The 17,745-nt window shown below is 41.0% G+C and overlaps 1 protein-coding gene across 1 annotated transcript; it reads right to left on the bottom strand.

The window, feature by feature from the left end:
- Window positions 1–509: 509 nt before the first annotated feature.
- Window positions 510–4,407, bottom strand: LOC149830637 (serine/threonine-protein kinase 52-like). Its single transcript, XM_090015888.1, has 6 exons — window positions 4,013–4,407; window positions 2,762–2,883; window positions 2,373–2,578; window positions 2,109–2,283; window positions 1,287–1,421; window positions 510–973 (listed from the first exon to the last, which is right to left on the bottom strand). The coding sequence occupies exons 1-6, from the start codon at window positions 4,368–4,370 to the stop codon at window positions 767–769; spliced, it is 1,203 nt and encodes a 400-aa protein (XP_089872014.1). The 5' UTR covers window positions 4,371–4,407; the 3' UTR covers window positions 510–766.
- Window positions 4,408–17,745: the final 13,338 nt, after the last annotated feature.

Genomic DNA, 17,745 nt, shown 5'->3' with positions numbered 1-17,745 from the left:
ACACATTTGCTCAAATGCAATATAACATTCATTTGCTCAAATGCCGTCCACAACTTGGATCTTAGTAGGTGCTGCACTGCAGAGAGAGAGAAAGAGAGAGAGAGAGGGAACTAATTCTTCCTTTTGCCACCCCTACATTTAATACTCCATCTGTAACAATTGGGTTTTCTACAAACAGATAATAACACTTATTAACAGTACTTAGTTATCTCCCCTCATTTTTCAGAAGCTTTTTCATTAATTATTATTAATTTTTTTTTGAAGGAGGTTAGGCAGACCCCTACCAGATATCTCTTAAGCCCCATGTGGCAGAGGGATTCGAACCTGGGCCTTCAGCTTGGCACAGGACCCCACTTTTTCATTAATTATTGCCTAAACTAATTACTAATACATCACAAACCCAACCATTCAGATAAAACGGATCTGAGATGAAAGCTTTTGAGCATCTCTTCAAGAACATTATCAACTAACAATCAACAATAAACCAATTTCACAAGAGCATCCTAGCGGACAAACTTCAACTTACTGCTGAGCATCTGATTATTGCATGTTTATTGAATTGTTGGCTACACTGATTACAGATGCACTGATGAAACCCACATTTCAGTTTTCATACGTAACAAAAAACGCTTGAACCACAACATAAAATGAAGGCTGATTCCTATCAAACTCATTGTTACAGAATACAACTAAACGAAATACATTTTTGAAATACATCTTTGAAAAGGAAAACCATAATCAAGCATGCCTATTCAAGTATGAATGGTCATGGACCCCGTCGTGGCGCGAAACAAATGCAACCACGTGCCTCATCTTCAGGTATCATGCCTCCACCTTTACTTGTGTCAATTGCTTCAATCATCCTTACAACCTCATCCATATCAGGCCGTTTCTCAGCATTTGCATCCCAACATTTTCTCATTATGTTGGCCAATGCGCTTGGGCAGCACCGAGGGATCTCTGGTCTCAAATTCTGCCAAGGTATAACAAAGCATTTGAGTTTGCATTGGAATTACCACAGGTGCATATGCACATGAAAAATGAATTGACATGTAAATAACATTCCTAATCAACAAACAATACCTGCGAATTATAATTACAAGGAAGAAGTTCCAGCACCTATCACTAAATCAACTAATATTGAAAATGGTCAAAATAATAACTCTCTAACTGATCATGCTCTCTCTCTCTCTCTCTCTCTCAAGCATACATGAGCTCACATCCCAAACCTGCCAAACATCTTCGATACAATTTTTGTAACAGTATGCATGAGAAAGTAGACAAACCTGTCGCACAACAGCAGAAGAGACTTCTGCAAAACTAAGGTCAGGATAAGGCATTTCACAGCAGTAGATCTCCCATAAGCAGATTCCAAAGCTGTATACATCACATCTTCTGTTGTAGGGCTGACCATTCAGGACCTGCACCACCATATATATATTTGTTAAGTTTTCAACTGCCCAACATAAATGTAACGCCAGATCATTTTCACATGACAAATCACTGAAACTTCCATGAATTTGACTAAATTAAGAGAAATGATGTCATGCCAGATCTTGCCATCCCAAAGCGTCAGAAATCAAGCTTTCAGAAAAAAGAAGAATAATGGACAAAATTTACAGTGATGGAACAAGCCAAGTGAACAACAGAAATCATGATAACAGGAAGGCAGAGAGAGAGAGAGAGAGATTTCACAAAAACCATTGAGCATGATGTTTCCTAGGTCAATGACCATTTTGTATAACACAGGCGCCATTCCATGTCATTGATTCCCAAATGCTGAGTAAGTTTAAAACTTAGTGGTTTAATCACTTGCTTTGTCAAAATTAAACAAATGTAGCCATTTTCTGCCTTTTCAAGAACATCTGTTGGTACATAAAATGTGCATTTCATATATTTTACCAGTGCATTAACTTTCCAAGAGAACAAAGCGATGCTATAAACATGTGCACATGTGTGAATGCCTTTATCACATTAACGATGAATAATCCTAAACAGAGCTTCTGAAATTTTGACAATTGTTAATTGTAAAGCAACAAATATAAGCAACGTAAACTATTCCTAAGAAGAAATTGTAGGGGAGAAATTTCAATCACGAGGTTCAATACCTCAGGAGCCATGTAACCAAGTGTACCAGTTTCACCAGTCATATCCTTTGGGTTTTGAGCTTCAACACGAGCAACACCAAAATCAGCAATTTTAAGAGCCCTAGTTGCATCAAGCAACATGTTCTCTGTTTTAACATCACGATGCACGATCTTCCTCGAATGGAGATAGCTAAGACTAAAAAGCAAGGCCAGAACCAACAATCTTTTATATCAATAAATTGAGTTCCTAAAGGAGGCATGGCATAATTGGAAAGAGTAACTTACCCTCTTGAGAGGTCCAAAGCAATCTGGATCACAACCTTAAAAGGAAGTTTCTTGCGCCGGTTTTTTATTAAAAACTGTTTCAAAGTTCCACAAGGAAGATATTCCACAACAACACAACATGCTCTAGCTGGGATCGTCTCATGAACATTGTTTGAAGAACTTGAAGGAATCTTGAGATCCGAAGTGCCCATGGACGCTCCAATAAACTGCATCATTCGAAGTGAAAGCCATTATGATCAATGATTTAAATTACATGATTTGGTTCCACTTCATAAAAAAATCTTGTCCAGTTAAGGACTTGTTGGATGAAAACATACATCTGGTTACAAGTCAGGCCAACAAACAGTAAAGAAAAATGTTTGGAAACATTGTATAGGAAATAGAGCAACCTTTGTCACATTTGGATGGTCAAGCTTATGCCAAACAGCAACCTCCTGCTTAAATGATGCTCGAAGAGCAGCAGTTTCAGCCTCATTGGCAAGACCATCTTCTCCCCAGTCCAACAGCTTTACTGTAGCACAAAATAAGAGCTGGAAGTGAGGAACTCTATGGTTATAACATTCATGGAATGGAGTTATTGTGACCAAAATAAGAGCTGGAAATGAGGAACTCTATGGTTAACCAAGTGAAATGTTTCTTAGGAAGTTCTCACAAATCATTGTCCGTGTTTTCAAGGATACAAATCACAAATAAGAGCTGGAAGTGAGGAACTCTATGGTTATAACATTCATGGAATGAAGTTATTGTGACTAAAAAAAGAGCTGGAAATGAGGAACTCTATGATTAACCAAGTGAATTGTTTCTTAGGAAGTTTACACAAATCATTGTCCATGTTTTCAAGGATACTTCGCAAGAAACTCATTCCTAACACTTCTCTTGATGCATTTCACATATTATACCAATTTCAACAGATTTTCATTTACTGTATTTTGTGATTATTTTTGTCTCCAGCCACGAGAAAACAAGTTTTTTAATATAAAACCACAATTTTTTTACATAGTTCAATCACTGTTTTTAGGTTTGTTCGGAATATGGATTGATATATTTATCCAACATAAGCCTAGGCATTTTACTGAATTATTACAAAAATTTTAAAAGGAACAAAAGTCATAACCAGAAGTCCTTCATCCATGAGTTAGATAGCAGGAAATTTCTCAGTACCCAAACTAAAGCAGAAAAAGTAGCACGATTTAGGTGCCATTTCAATGAGAGATGAAACCAGATAAATCTATGTCCAATACATGCAAACCCTGTCAATAAGCTATTAGTTATAAAAACCCAAAGAAAGTTGACAGTTTTCAATTACATATGGACATGATACATATGCATATAATTCAGAATGAACCCATGTGCATTGCTCTAATACAATGAACAATCAGCACAAACAATCTCCGGTAGAACACCAATGAAAACTTGAAACTCTTTCAAATGGAAAGCACAAACTAGAAAAAGTAACCAAGTAGATGTTTATAAGGAATAATTCAACATGCACTTTCACAACATGCAAATCAAAGTGGCAAGCTCTGCAAACGTAAGTGCAGAGAGAAGAGTATACTGCATATCTCAGCTTCACCAAATGACATGATCTCTATTCCAAAACACAGCTTTATCGCATGGAGCACGATAATTCGCCGAATTACCTGCGACACCTTGCCCATCGTAAATGCCCCGATAAACAGTACCATACGTGCCGTGTGCAATGACGTTCTTCACATCCAATTTCGACAAATCGATCTCCCATTCAGCCTTGGGCCTCTGTGCGTCCTTAGCCCTAGACCAAACCCTGCTCAGATGCTTCTCCAATTGGTAATCCAAGCTCTTCAGATCAATCTGATCGGCCCTAAAAAACATCTCCTTGCTTCCGAAGCTCCTCGAACTCACGTCTTTTGACGCAAGACCAATCATCCGTTCCCGTTCATCATCTTCACCAACAACCTTCCCCTCCTTCTCACCATTCTCAGCTTGAGTGTTTCTCCCAACCTTAGGATCAGAATCCATGTTGGGAAGACCTCAATTCAGAGAATAATGAAAACCCAGAACCCCAAACACCCCAAAAAAGAACAGAGCACAAGAAAACGACCCAATGAATCAAAAGTCACCAAACAAGACGAAACCCACAACCACCCCAGAAACAAACCAAATCCTGCACATACCCACAAAACGCAATCACTAAATAACCTCAATTCTCAAGCGAAACCTCCGAGAAACGCACCCTTAAATCGAACTATCGGACACCAACATCCCCAAAAGCACAGAAACGCCAGAAAACTCCCTCCCCAATAATCAAAGGGGAAGAACAAAAATAAACTCCGGGAGAGTAAAATTGTTCAAAAACCAAACGCCAACCACGAAAACGACGTTCCAGACGCAAAGAATCAACCAAGTGCCCCAGAATTCTCGTCCGAGACAGCGAAATAGCAGAGGCGGAAGGTTTGCCTTTTGTCAAATCCCGCACAAAACTGTGCCTTCCCAGTTGTTCCACGGGCGCGCGCGCGAGCGAGAGAGAACGGTTTGACCGTTGAGAAATCCTAGACGTCCAAATCTGTGGCGCGCCGATTTTAGTGGGGTGTGGGTTTTGACCGTTGCCTCCCCCCAAGAACACGATTATATTGTTATTAGTTATTAGTTATTAATTATTAATAAATCATAAACTTATTTAATTATTAAATTAATGATAAAACTTAGTAATTTATTACTTAATAAACCCATAGACTAACCTTTTTTTCTCTAATAATCATAGAAAAACATTTTGGAACCAATGTTGGAGGGATTTGCAAGGAGTCTCAGAAAATAAAACAAGTGGACTTGAAGGAAAATGAATTTTAAAGGAGTTGTGAATTTTCTCAAAAGCATAAGTAACTTTTTCAAGGATTCAGGCTAGGGATGGCAGTGGGGCGGGGCGGGGGACAAGGTTTCCACCCCCGCCCCGCCTCCGCGGCGGGGATGGATTTTATCCTCCACCCCCGCCTTCATCCCTGTTTCATGTCCTCCACCCCGCCCCCGTCCCCGCCCCGTCCCCGTTTCCACCTTTATCCCCGTTTCATGTCCTCCACCACGATCAACGCAGTCTGCGCCCGGTATGCCTCCTCGAAGGCGGAGTTGAACCGCCTGAAAGCCCGCCTCGCGCTTTCGGCATTGATCACCACCGGCATCTCCGCCATGGCCGCCACGACCTCGCTCCACGCCATGCGCTTGTAGTTAGTGACGTACTGCTGAAGCTTCTTGGTGTGCATTCGCACCCAAGCGTCACCGAGGATGAGTCGGAGATCGGCGACGGCCCTGCGACGGCCAACGGTGGAGGCCTCCTCCTGCGACGGCCAACGGTGGTCGGCGACGGCCCGGCTACAATGATAATGCGGATGGGGAAGGGGAAGAGGCGACGGCCCAGCTCGGCGGCTCCAGGGTTAGGAAATTAGGGTTAGTAAACAGTAAAAATATAAAGGGTTGGGGGCGGGGATGGGGCGGGGCCGGGGCGGGGATGGGGCGGGGTGGGGCCGGGACGGGGATGGGCCGGGGCCGGGGCGGGGATGGGGCGGGGCGGGGGAACGTGCCAGTCCATCCCCGCCTCCACCCCCGGACGGGGATGGATTTTAACCTTCGTCCCCGCCTCCATCCCCGTTTCATACCCTTCATCCCCGGTCCAAACGGGGCGAGGCGGGGCGGGGCCCCGCTTTCCCCCGGCCCACTGCCATCCCTAATTCAGGCTTCTAATTCCTCCTGATTCCTCACCATGTTTGGTTATAGGTGAGTCTAGTTGTAAGTAGAGATAGGCAATAAGTAGGCTGCCCTACTCAACCCGTCATAGGTTTGGGCTTATAAATTAGGTTCAAGTTCAACCGGAACTGAGCTGAAACAGACTGGTATATATATATATATAATATGCCCGACTTGACCTGATTAGGCCTACGGGCATAACAGGCAGGTTGTGGGCCGAGGTTTTCCCAATGGGTCGGTCAAAACCGGCCTATTGGCCCAACCCATAAATTTACGGGCTGAGCTTTGACCGGGCTGATTAAGTCTTGGTCCATTAGTAGGCCGGGTCATCCCCTTTGCCCACCCTTAGTGTTAGTCTCTACCTGCACCATTATTGCAGTTAATAATGAAGTAAAATATTGTGGTAAAAATTTTGAATCATAAAAAAAAAGATTAAAAACCCACAAAAATCTTTGTGATTCAAGGAGTAGTAAACACCTTCGCTTCATTAGAGTAGTTGAAATTTAAAATTTTTGGTATTTAGTTACCCTTTCCTGCACTTCTTTCTCCCAAACACGCTTCAAATCCGTTTAAACATTGTCATAGCATCTAACGGTCTCCGACACCCTCCCAACTCCAATACCCTTCTCCCAAACAGAGCCCAACCTAAAACCTAAAGTTCCTTTTTGCCTATCAGGAAGTATTCGGAACTTCGTCCTACATTAAGAGTCTACCAATTATCAGCAAATATCCAAAGTGGATCATGTCTTGAAGTGGACATTGAAAATTCCACTAGGTGGATTCCCATGTTTTGATAAAGGCAAACAAGAATCTACCAATTATCAGCAAATTAAACGTGCACTTTTGACTAATAAAAATGTCAAAAATAGTGTTAGGTTCTAATTGTGTTTCTCGAATGTTGGCATCCTTTCTTCGAAAACTAATTACTTTCTTCACCAACAGGGAGCTAAAGACCTTCTAAACAGCCACGATTAGGTAGTATTGACAATAAAGACCTAATGAGTATGAGGTCAAATTACATGATGCTTAGATGAACAGTCACTGTAATATGAGAACTGAAAATATAAGGACTACCGTGTGAATCACAATTTTCATAGGTTTTCTTGAAAGAAAGGTAATTTCATTAATGTAAAGAAAGAATTGAAGCACTACAACGTTTCAGCAAGTGATGAGATATCACTTGCTGAAATGGAATTATCAAATAATTAATAACAACTGCAATTAGTGAATTCAGTATCAGACCATCCAGTCCATCAGGGTTATCAGAAGAGCCATAGGGCATGGAGAAATGTGCTTTTTCAAAGCGCGAAACATGGTACTTCCGAATCGTACTTGAAAGTGCCAACAAAAATTGAGAAGTCAACCATAAGCGTAAGCGAGGGAGAAGCAAAATAAGAGGAAAAAAAAAGAAAAAAGAAAAACACAAAAAAATGAAAAAAGAAGGGAAAGTTGCTTTTTTTTATATTTTTTTTGCTTTTCCCTCGCTTCTTCCTCATTTCTTAGGTCGCTTCCTATGTCGCTTTCGAGACAATTCTTTATTCATGACTCATTTGCTTACTCAGGCCCTAAAGATCATGACTCATTTGCTTACTCAGGCATCAGGCCCATAACTTTAGGAGAGCAATAGTTCCCCAAGTATCAAGAGAACTTAAGACTTTAGCCATAAGTAAGGGCATCTTATTGTTTGACAAATGCAAGTACAAGAAACATTTTTTAAAGCAAAATTATACAGAGAATGACTTTAGACAAGGGCTCCACTCATTTGGTAGGGGTGACTCATGGATGTCAAACCAAGTTGATAAGACACCACAAGTTGAAAAACACATGAGTGTGAGAGACCTGTGGTTTTATGTCAATGAACCCAAAGAGTGAAAGTTTTTGTTTGGTTATATATATTAGTAATGATAGCGTGTCCCGGAGTATCTACTCCCACCTAACAGAAGCTTTAAATTTTTAAAAAATTTAAACTTTTTTTGTTGATCAGTCCCTATAGATATGATCTACAAGCATGATTTAGTAGAAAACAAGTTTCCTATCATGTGATTATATCATACATGTACATTTTTTAAGACCTTTAAAAATCAATGGCTTACATTGTATCACAATGACTTAAAAGATCATATTTTTATGTCAAAAAACATTATCCCAAGCATGATTCCTATCAAATAAACTATTGAATACATCTATAAGCTCAGATTGAGAAGATGCAACCTACAACTATGATTTCTAGTACGTGGGAGTAGGTGCTCCTGGAGCATATCTCTTTCTCTCTCTAGATTGTGGTTGCCTTACTTCTATGTTCTTCTCTCATCCAATATTATGTTGGATGTATTTTGGCAATGTTGAATGTTTTTTTTTTCTCTCTCTTCCTCTAAACCCCCTCTGACGAAGTCGTCAGAGGGAATAAACAAAAAAAAAGTAAAGAAAAGGCGGTTTCCCAAAAATTGGGAAACCCCTTTCTCCGATCTGCGACGAGGGGGAGAGAGGATAAACCTCACCCCCCACGATCGGTGGGGGGGGGGGTGAGGGTTATCCTCACCCCACCGTAAGGGCTATAAATAGCCCTCACGGTGCGCCCTCCCTCACATTCGAGCAGAAGGAGATCACAGAGAGAAAGAGAGTGAGAGAGAGATTGAGACAGAGTGAAGAAGAAAAAAAGAGAAGCCTTACCGAGGACGACGATGACAAGGGTGAGGTAAAACCTTTCGTCTTCTTCATCTTCTTCTTCGTTCTTCTTTTATGTTCCGAGCAAGGGGGGGGGGGCAGCCATGGCTGCCGATGAAGTTGCAGAAAATAGAAAAAAAAAATGTCAGAGGGAGAGAGAGAGAGAGAGGGTTGATCGGCCCTGGCGACCGACCCGTGCCCAGATGAGAGCAGAGAAGAGGGTCGATAGGGGCTGACCCCTCTGCACCTGAGAATCGAAAGGGGCTCTGCCCCTTCCGCTCTTTTTAATCCAGATCGGGTCGGTCTCAGTCGCGCCCATACCGAGCCAACAAATAAAAATAGGCTGGTTCGGCCTGGTTGCGACCCAGATCGAACAGGTTCGGTTTAGGTCGCACCCAGACCGAACCGAGACACACAGAAAAAAAAATGTGTGTTTAGGTGTACCAGTTCGGGTTGAACAGGGTGTAGCCGAACCAGGTTATGTGGGTCAGTTCAGACCGAACCGATTTGGACCAACATGGGTTCGGGCCAAACCGGTTCATGGGGAATCGGTTCAGACCGAATCAGGTTTGAGCTGAACCGGTTTGATCCAAACTGGGTCTGATTGAATCAGTTCGGTCTGACTAGATCAGGGTTCTTGGTTCAGATCCAGTTGAACTAAACCAGACCTGTTCTGGATCCGATTGGATCAGTCTCAGGTCTAGACCCATTCAGACAAGTCTGGATCCAATCAGACAGGTCTGGATCCAGTCAGACTATCCCAAATCCAGTCAGGTAGGTCTGAATCCAATCCGACTATTCTGAATCCAGTCAGAATTTTCTGGATCCAGACAGGCAGGTCCGGATCCAGTTAGATAGTTCTGGACCCAGATGAGTAATGAATCTGGATCAAATTGAATTGTATTGGATCCATATCACAAATGGATCTGGATCGGGTAATTATGGAGTTGTACCGAAATTCGAAATGACCAGAATACCCATTTGGATACCCTAGATCTATTTCGGTAAAATGGACATAACTTTGCACCCCGAACTTAGAATTGAATGAGGTTTGGTGCATTGGACTCATATTGAAGAGAGGAATCTATTAATTCATGAAATTCATGCAAGTTTATAATGCATAAATTGAGGGTTCATGAATAAATTTGAAACAGGGTATTTTGGTAATTTAGTAATAATGTGTAAAGTTTTATACATTAATATGAACAGATTGTGTAACCAATTATACTTTTAGAGCTTCGTGAGGCTCGATTTTGGGGAGAGCACAAATTCTCCATCAAGGTAAGGGATATTATGAGCAATTTTAGGTGTGAATAAACATTTTCACGTGCATGTTATTGTAATGTTATAAATGTTATGTGATTAACATGACAGTTTTTTATTGAAACCATGCCATGCATAAACTTTCATGTTTGACATTATGAGTTGATTTATATACATGTTTGTTGTGATATGCATGTTAGTTGTGATATGTCATGCATGATCGAAAGAAATTATATTGTAATTGCATGTCTATATGATCATTAATATCATGCATTGTGATGAAATTATATTTAGATTGGAGTCCCTTTTTGTCGATTCATGTTGTATGAATAAATATTCTGAGATTAGCATGCATGAACCTTTAAATTATGCAAGTGCCGACCTGTGGCAAGGGCTACCTGGTTCACGGCCAGAGTACAACCACCACGGAGAGTGGGCAACCGGTGATTTAACGATGTAGAGACCTTACGTCTTTGCGTGCTTAGTGAGAGAAGTGTGAGTCCTAAAGTCATCATAAGATTTAAGAATGAGATTTATTGTGAGGAGTTCACAACATCACTCGTGAGAGAATGAGTGTATGACGAGTTTGAGAACATAGTTTAATGAGTTGAACTTAGTTATGACTTAGGGTTTCACTCACACCGGGTTGGAACTCTAGAGGACCATGGTTGATTGATAACCATCATAGTTAGGATATAGCATGAACTATACCGAGATTGAGAGCTTGACCTTCCGGCTAGCTACCAGTGGAGTCCCCGTGATGGTTTATTGCAGTGCTTGGTGGTCTAGAGACCACTGGGAGTGTATGGTTCATTGTCTGCCCAACATGTAGAATTTGGGTATTCTATGGGGTTGCTATGCCCATAGACGACTGTGACCGGTATAGCCGACTTAATGATAGTTGTGTGAGAGAGTGTTTGAAAAAGTTAATGGGGGAAATTAAAATATACAAACTTGTGTGGTGTATCGAAAACTAAATTAAAAGTAGGGGCTTAGAGGCCACTATAGTTGTAAGTTAATAGTTTATTTACTTATAATTATTTTTTATTGGGTTGTAGACTCACCCCATGTTTAATTACAACTGTAGGTTCCAAGCATTAGACCACTCAGAAAGTAAACAACTTCTTCTTCTTTAGCAGAGCATTTGGTATATTTCTTTTCCTTGTCATTGAATAAAATGTAATTGCTTTTCTTTTGTCATGAATAATGAACTTTGTAAGAAAAAATGTGATGATATTAATAAAATAAAAAGTTTTTTTTATCCATGTTTTCTCTATGTAAACTTTGAACTCTTTTCCTTTGGGAAGTAATATCAACCAAAGACTCCTGAAATCTCATATCGGGGTCTCTCTCTCTCTCTCTCTCTCTCTCTCTCTATATATATATATATATATATATATATATATATATAAATATATAAAGGAGACTTTTATAAGAGCATCTTTGAAGTTCCCAAAAGATCATGATACACATTGACTTGGTTGTCAAGCTATGAGCTTCGGCATGCCTTATGACAGACCAAAATTACTTGGTACATTTTATAGCCACATAAATTGTGTGGCCCACCAACGGGGGGCTCCACTTGTCTCGTAGGAGTACGTCACCTTGTGTTAGGATGTTGCAAGTTCGAATTTCAATGGTACTGTTGTATAACTGGTAAGGGTCTGCCTAATCCCAGCTTGCCTTAAAAAAAAAAAAAAATTGTGTGGCTCTTAATCAAGATTTTCAAATTTAAGGTTTTGTGGCCCCTCCCTCCTCGAATGGGAACAGAAAATTATGCATTTGGAGTCTTTTTGACCCTTATATATCTGATATAAGCCCTATGCTAAATCCAACCTCAAATAATGAAATCTCATATTCCAAGATCTTTGTATATCTGAAATAGGCCCCATCCTTGATCCAACCTGAAATGACGAATCCATAGCTTTGTGAGGGCATTCAGATGCCCCCTAAACGAGTGGACCGGGGGAAAGCGGGGCCCCGCTTCGCCTCGCCCCGTTTGGACCGGGGATGAAGGGTATGAAACGGGGATGGAGGCGGGGGTGGAGGATAAAATCCATCCCCGCCACGGAGGCGGGGCGGGGGTGGACGTGCACTTTTCCCCGCCCCGCCTCGTCCCCGCCACAATCCCTGCCTCATCCCCGCCCCAACCCCGCCCTGACCACTTTTCCCCGCAATATCCCCGCCCTGCCCTGCCCCGCCCCGCCCCGCCCCGCCTCATCCCCGTTTGGACCGGGGATGAAGGGTATGAAACGGGGATGGAGGCGGGGGTGGAGGATAAAATTTTGAGGTGGGGCGGGGGTGGAGACCTTGTTCCCCGCCCCGCCCCACTGCCATCCCTATTCATCAGGTCACCGATTTCGCTAACATGAAGTCCCCTTTGGAGCGGTGTAGATTCAGTGATTGGGCCCGAGTACTTTGTAAAGTATATACTCTGGCTACACAAAACACAAAATCGCTGTGCATGTAGTGATTTTTTATGTTTTGTATTTTATACAGAAAATCGCTACTCACGTCATGATTTTCTATGTTTGTATTCTACATAAAAAATCGCTTCATGCATTAGCAATTTTCTGTGTTTTGTGTGGCCCGAGTACTTTAGAAAGTACTCGATCGGCCGATCACCTAACCTCGCCTCACTCTGGACTGGTCTGTCAGAAGACCATGGCAACAACAAACTAAAGTTCTATCTTTCTTGTTTATCAATATCACCATCAAGGCCATTGTTGGGTACCCTGATTTATGGCAAGTTTACATTTAGCTGCCTCAACTTTGAAATATTTAAGTTAAAGACTTACCTTTTTAAGAAGTTACTCAGATGATCACTTACTGGTTATCATTTTAAAACAACACTTTTAACCTTTTTTTTATTTGCATGATTGATATCACTTCTATAACTCTCCATATTTGACTACATTTAAAGGAAAATAAGTAATTCAAAAAATCAGGCAGTGATGTGGGCAATTTCTTAAAAAGATAACCATTTATCTTAAATACTTGCAAAAGGGGCGACTAAATTTTATCATACATTAGATTCCTATGTGTAAATTACCCATGTACATTCATTAGACATACGCAAGCCACATGCATATTATATATAGTTAGGCCGGGAATCATTAATCAATAATAATTCTTGTTAGAGTATTGTTGCTTGGATTTTTTTTCTTTCATTTATTTTGATTTGTTTAACAATAAGGTTTGATGGCTGCCGAGTGGTTGTATTTGAAAGACAAAATTAAACTTAACTTGTCATTTACTCCACTAGATACACACTACCTAGAGTGCTATTCGTGCCCTATGTCTAATATGCTTGATCTGAGATTCTAAGATCTTATATTAAGAATCTCCTAGCTGACCCGGACTGTTAGGTTACTGATCCTGGATTTATATGTCATGTTGGGCATGAGATCTTCCTTACACGGCGTGAGCCCGAAGATGGACCTGACCTCAAACCGTTCATAATCGGCTGATTCAGTTCGATTTTGATAACATTGCTCTATTGTGTATTCAAATAATCACTAGTTCTTCCATCTTGGAGAATCAAAATTAGAAGTTTTCTCTACACTCTTTCAAGCCAATCATTTGGTATAAAAATTAGTCAGATCTTGGTTTATACCTAGGGGTGATAGGTTGTAGCAAGTAAACCTTGCATGCCCAGGAATTTCCTATTTAAGATTTTCAAGCAAGATTTAGCCCAGACCAGCTGTTGTTCACTAATATATCAACATTCAGTTCACTAATATATCAACATTCAGATGAGAAGAAAATGTTGGATCATATTTCAGATCACACAGTTTCACAATCAACAGCATGAACGAAATCAGAACATGTGCAAACATGATATTCATGATAGACAGTCGATCGAAACATAAACAGGGAGCAAACATGTCAGTTTTCGCATTATACCAAAATCCAGACAAAAGCAAATTGACAAACAGTTGCATAGAACACAATAAAAACAACCAAAGCATGTTAATATTATGTAAAAGGCTAAGACGTATGAAAGTACTCCCCTTAGAGAAGATTCGCCCTCACATACAGTGCAAACATGGTCCGACGTCCTTCCCCCAGGATACAATAGCCTCGACGATCAGAACTAGTGCACTCCGACGGATCGTCCTTCGAAAACAACTTCTTCGAATCAATGTCTTTCTTCCTCAGAATTCTGTGTTACAACATACTCGTAACCCTAGCCCTAACCACGTTTTATAACCCACGAACAATTACAAAATGTGGAAGGGACCCGTTACGAAATCCGAGGCACCAAGACCCATTAACAGACTTTGAAGAGTCGAGATCTATTAACGAAATCCGAAGAGACAAGACCCATTAATAGACACGGACTACGAGGAGTCATTCATTTCTCATAACCCATTAAAGCATCCAAATAAACACAGAAACATTGGGCAAAAAGGTATTTTTGTCGTGATTGGATATGGCCCTAAAGAGCCAATTACTCGAACTCGACTCAGCACGGCGGGCGGGCACACACACGTGTGTGTGGTAGTCATCCCATCCTTTTGTTCTTAGAAACAAGTGTAAGAGTTTACATGTAGGTTATAAAGCCCACAACAAACTCAAACTTCTTTAATATGAGACTATTCCACGTCATCAAGTCCAACCTTTTTCCAAAAGAAAAACAACCCACGTTTTTCTTTATTTGAATTCTCTCTCACTCCACTTCTTACACCCAACAGAAAAGTTAGATTTTTGCATCTTGAATAGGATAATTTATGTGGACTGCCTAGTGCTAAATCCTAATCATTGTACCCACAGTTGGAAAAATTGAATTAGTTATCAGGATATTCTCTTTAACCAATTATTTAGCCCAGCAGTAATGACTGTATTTAGAAGCTTCTGCCAACAAATCTTCCCAAGTTCCAGTAGATTTTCAATTTTTCCCACAGGTTTATGCTAGGAGGCAAATCAATACACAACACATTCAACTAGTCAAAATTCAGCAGCCAAATATATATGAACAACAGATAGAGCACCCACGGTCGGTTCCTAGTGAGAATATATCAGTCAGCAGATCAATCTATTATGGAATCATTGCATGAAGTTTCATCTCAGGTCGTCAGTTCAGATGTGCCAGCAGATACTCAGCTAAGGTCCACACGTGTGAAACATCTGTTGGATCGATTTTCGGATCACACAGTTTCACAATCATAATCATGATATAAAACATGATATAAAACATGATATAAATCATAATATGCAGCAAAATACAAATCATGATTTTCAGCAGATCGAAACAATAACAGGGAGCAAACATGTCGGGTTCCATCATATACCAAAATCCAGACATATGCAAATGAACAAACATATGCATAGAACATAGTATAAACAACAGAAACATGTTAATATTGTATAAACGGCTAAGGCGTACGAAAGTACTCCCCTTAGAAAAGATTTACCCTCACATACAGTGCAAAACAGGGACCGACGTCCTTCCCCCAGGATACAATAGCCTCGACGATCTGGATCGGTGCACGCCGATGGTAGATCGCCCTTCGAAAATAACCTCAGAAACTACAACTGCAGACCTCACAATTTTGGCAAAGCAAGAGAGAGAGAGAGAGAGAGAGAGAGAGAGAGAGAGAGAGAGAGAGAGAGAGAGAGAGATGATAGAGTGTACATCCGTCTTATTGGAACCTCTCTAACCACGTTTATATAGACGTGAAAGAGATTTGTCTGAAAGGACATGACTCTTGAAGAGTTGCCCATTTTGAATAAACATGACCCTTGCAAAGAGTTACCAGATTTGAACAAGTGTGACCCTGCCAAGGGTCACCAGTTCTGAACGGGTGTGACTCTACCAAGGGTCAACAATTCCAAAAGGCATGACTCTTCATCAAAACCAAACTTTTTCCAAAAAGGAAAAACACACCACGTTTCTTCTTGAAATTTTCTCTCCCCTCCCTTCTTGCACCTAACAACATCCTCCTTCAAGATGGCTCAAGAAGATCCGTCTCGTGGAGATTGGCGAGTTGCTGTCCATCAGACAGTAGTGACCTTAGATTTGGGCACCGGGAAATTTTTAAGCTTCAGAGGCGAGGCATCATCACTTCTTCTTGGACATTGATCGACAACCCCTTTATGTTTTTGATGCCACTGACAACAAGCACCTCTAACTTGGGGAACACAGTGCAGTCCATCATGAATGATCTCGATGATCTTGACATTTTTACAGCCCTTTATCTCAAGTCTCACAAGATTAGGCAAACGTCCCAGTTGGGGTAGCTCTTCCAAGAACATGAAATGAGACAAGGCGAGAGCCATCAAACCATAGCTTGTTGAGGAGCTCAGCCAAGTGGGAAGACTATTGCCTTGTAGTTGAAGATTTTTAGTATCTTCGAGTCCATGGGAGGCCTAAGCTCTTCATAAATGCCCTCAATCTTCTCTGCAAATTCTTGGTCGAACAACACGTTGGATCCGCAGCACTTTCAGGTGAACTCCAAATGTTCCAAATTGGGTGCATCATCCAGATGAAGATGGCTTAGCGCCCTTAGTTGTGAAATGCCTTCCGGAAGCACTGTGATTAATGTTCCATCATTTGAAGATCACCCAGTTGAGCGATTGAATTGGGTAATCTTGTTGTCCTTTTATACGAGACATTTAAGTACCTTAATAGTACCAAATTCCCCAATGATTCTGGCAATTCAGATATGTTAGTAAAACTCAAATCTAACACCCTGAGAAACTTCAAATGGGTTTTAATGGAAAAGTTCCTTATGCAGTGTACCAGCACCATGCAGAGCTTTGTGTATCTACTTAATGCATTATCAACAGGACATGGATTGTTTTCTGATGAAAAGAAAAAGCGAGCTTTGATGGGATGCAGTTCCTCCTAAACGTTGAGAAATTGCTTCCAAGCACCCTTGGCCTCTTATATAAAGAGCAAAATCATGAATAATGGGATGCATTGTGTAGGACACACCGAAAGTGTGTTTCAATTTGGAGCAGAGAACAAGCAGTCAATGCACCCAAGTATCTCTCAGCCAAAATCTCCAACTCCACTCCATCCTTTTTTAACAAAACCCTCCGCCACCCACAATCTCACCAGCATTTCCTTTTTCATCCGGAAATCCTTTGGAAGTATGCAGCAATAAGCAAGACATTGTTTCAGGGCAAAAGGCAAACTCATATAGCTCGATGCGATGGTAGGAAGATAGAATTTGGTTAATTCCATCCCACTCCCAGAATGGGCTGTCGGCAACTCCTTGCCAAACTGATCTCCTCTCTTGATGGCGCAACATGCTTCACACAACATTAGGCTATGTTTGGGAGCCTTGAATCGGAGGTTGTGTTGTGGTTTCTATCATCATCTCATACTCTCTTACTGTTTGAGAGCAGCGGTCTTGCATGCATTGGGAATGGTGTTGGCAGCCTCAACGCCACATTTTAACGCCTCCATCTCTCAACATCACACATTAGCAAAACACAACACAATGAAACTGTGTTTGACCATGTTGAACACATCCATAGGGTTAGATTTGGTCTAAAGAACCTCTTTCCTGAGTTCCAACTAGAGGATTCCTTACCCATGACCATGAGAGTGGCAAATACTTTTTCATACTTGAAAGGGTCAGATCGACTCGAGTTGCATGCCCAACAAAATTATATCTTCAAACCAATTTGTAAATTAATCAAGTTTGGTTAATCAACAGAAACAATATTCATGTTAGTATTCTTACGCTCATACTCGAGAAATTCGAGCTTATGCAAGAAA

The sequence above is a fragment of the Nuphar pumila genome, chromosome 8 (genome assembly GCF_984573655.1).
Source record: "Nuphar pumila chromosome 8, dmNupPumi1.hap1.1, whole genome shotgun sequence".
NCBI lineage: Eukaryota > Viridiplantae > Streptophyta > Magnoliopsida > Nymphaeales > Nymphaeaceae > Nuphar > Nuphar pumila.
This window is presented reverse-complemented; position numbering and strand designations above follow the sequence as displayed.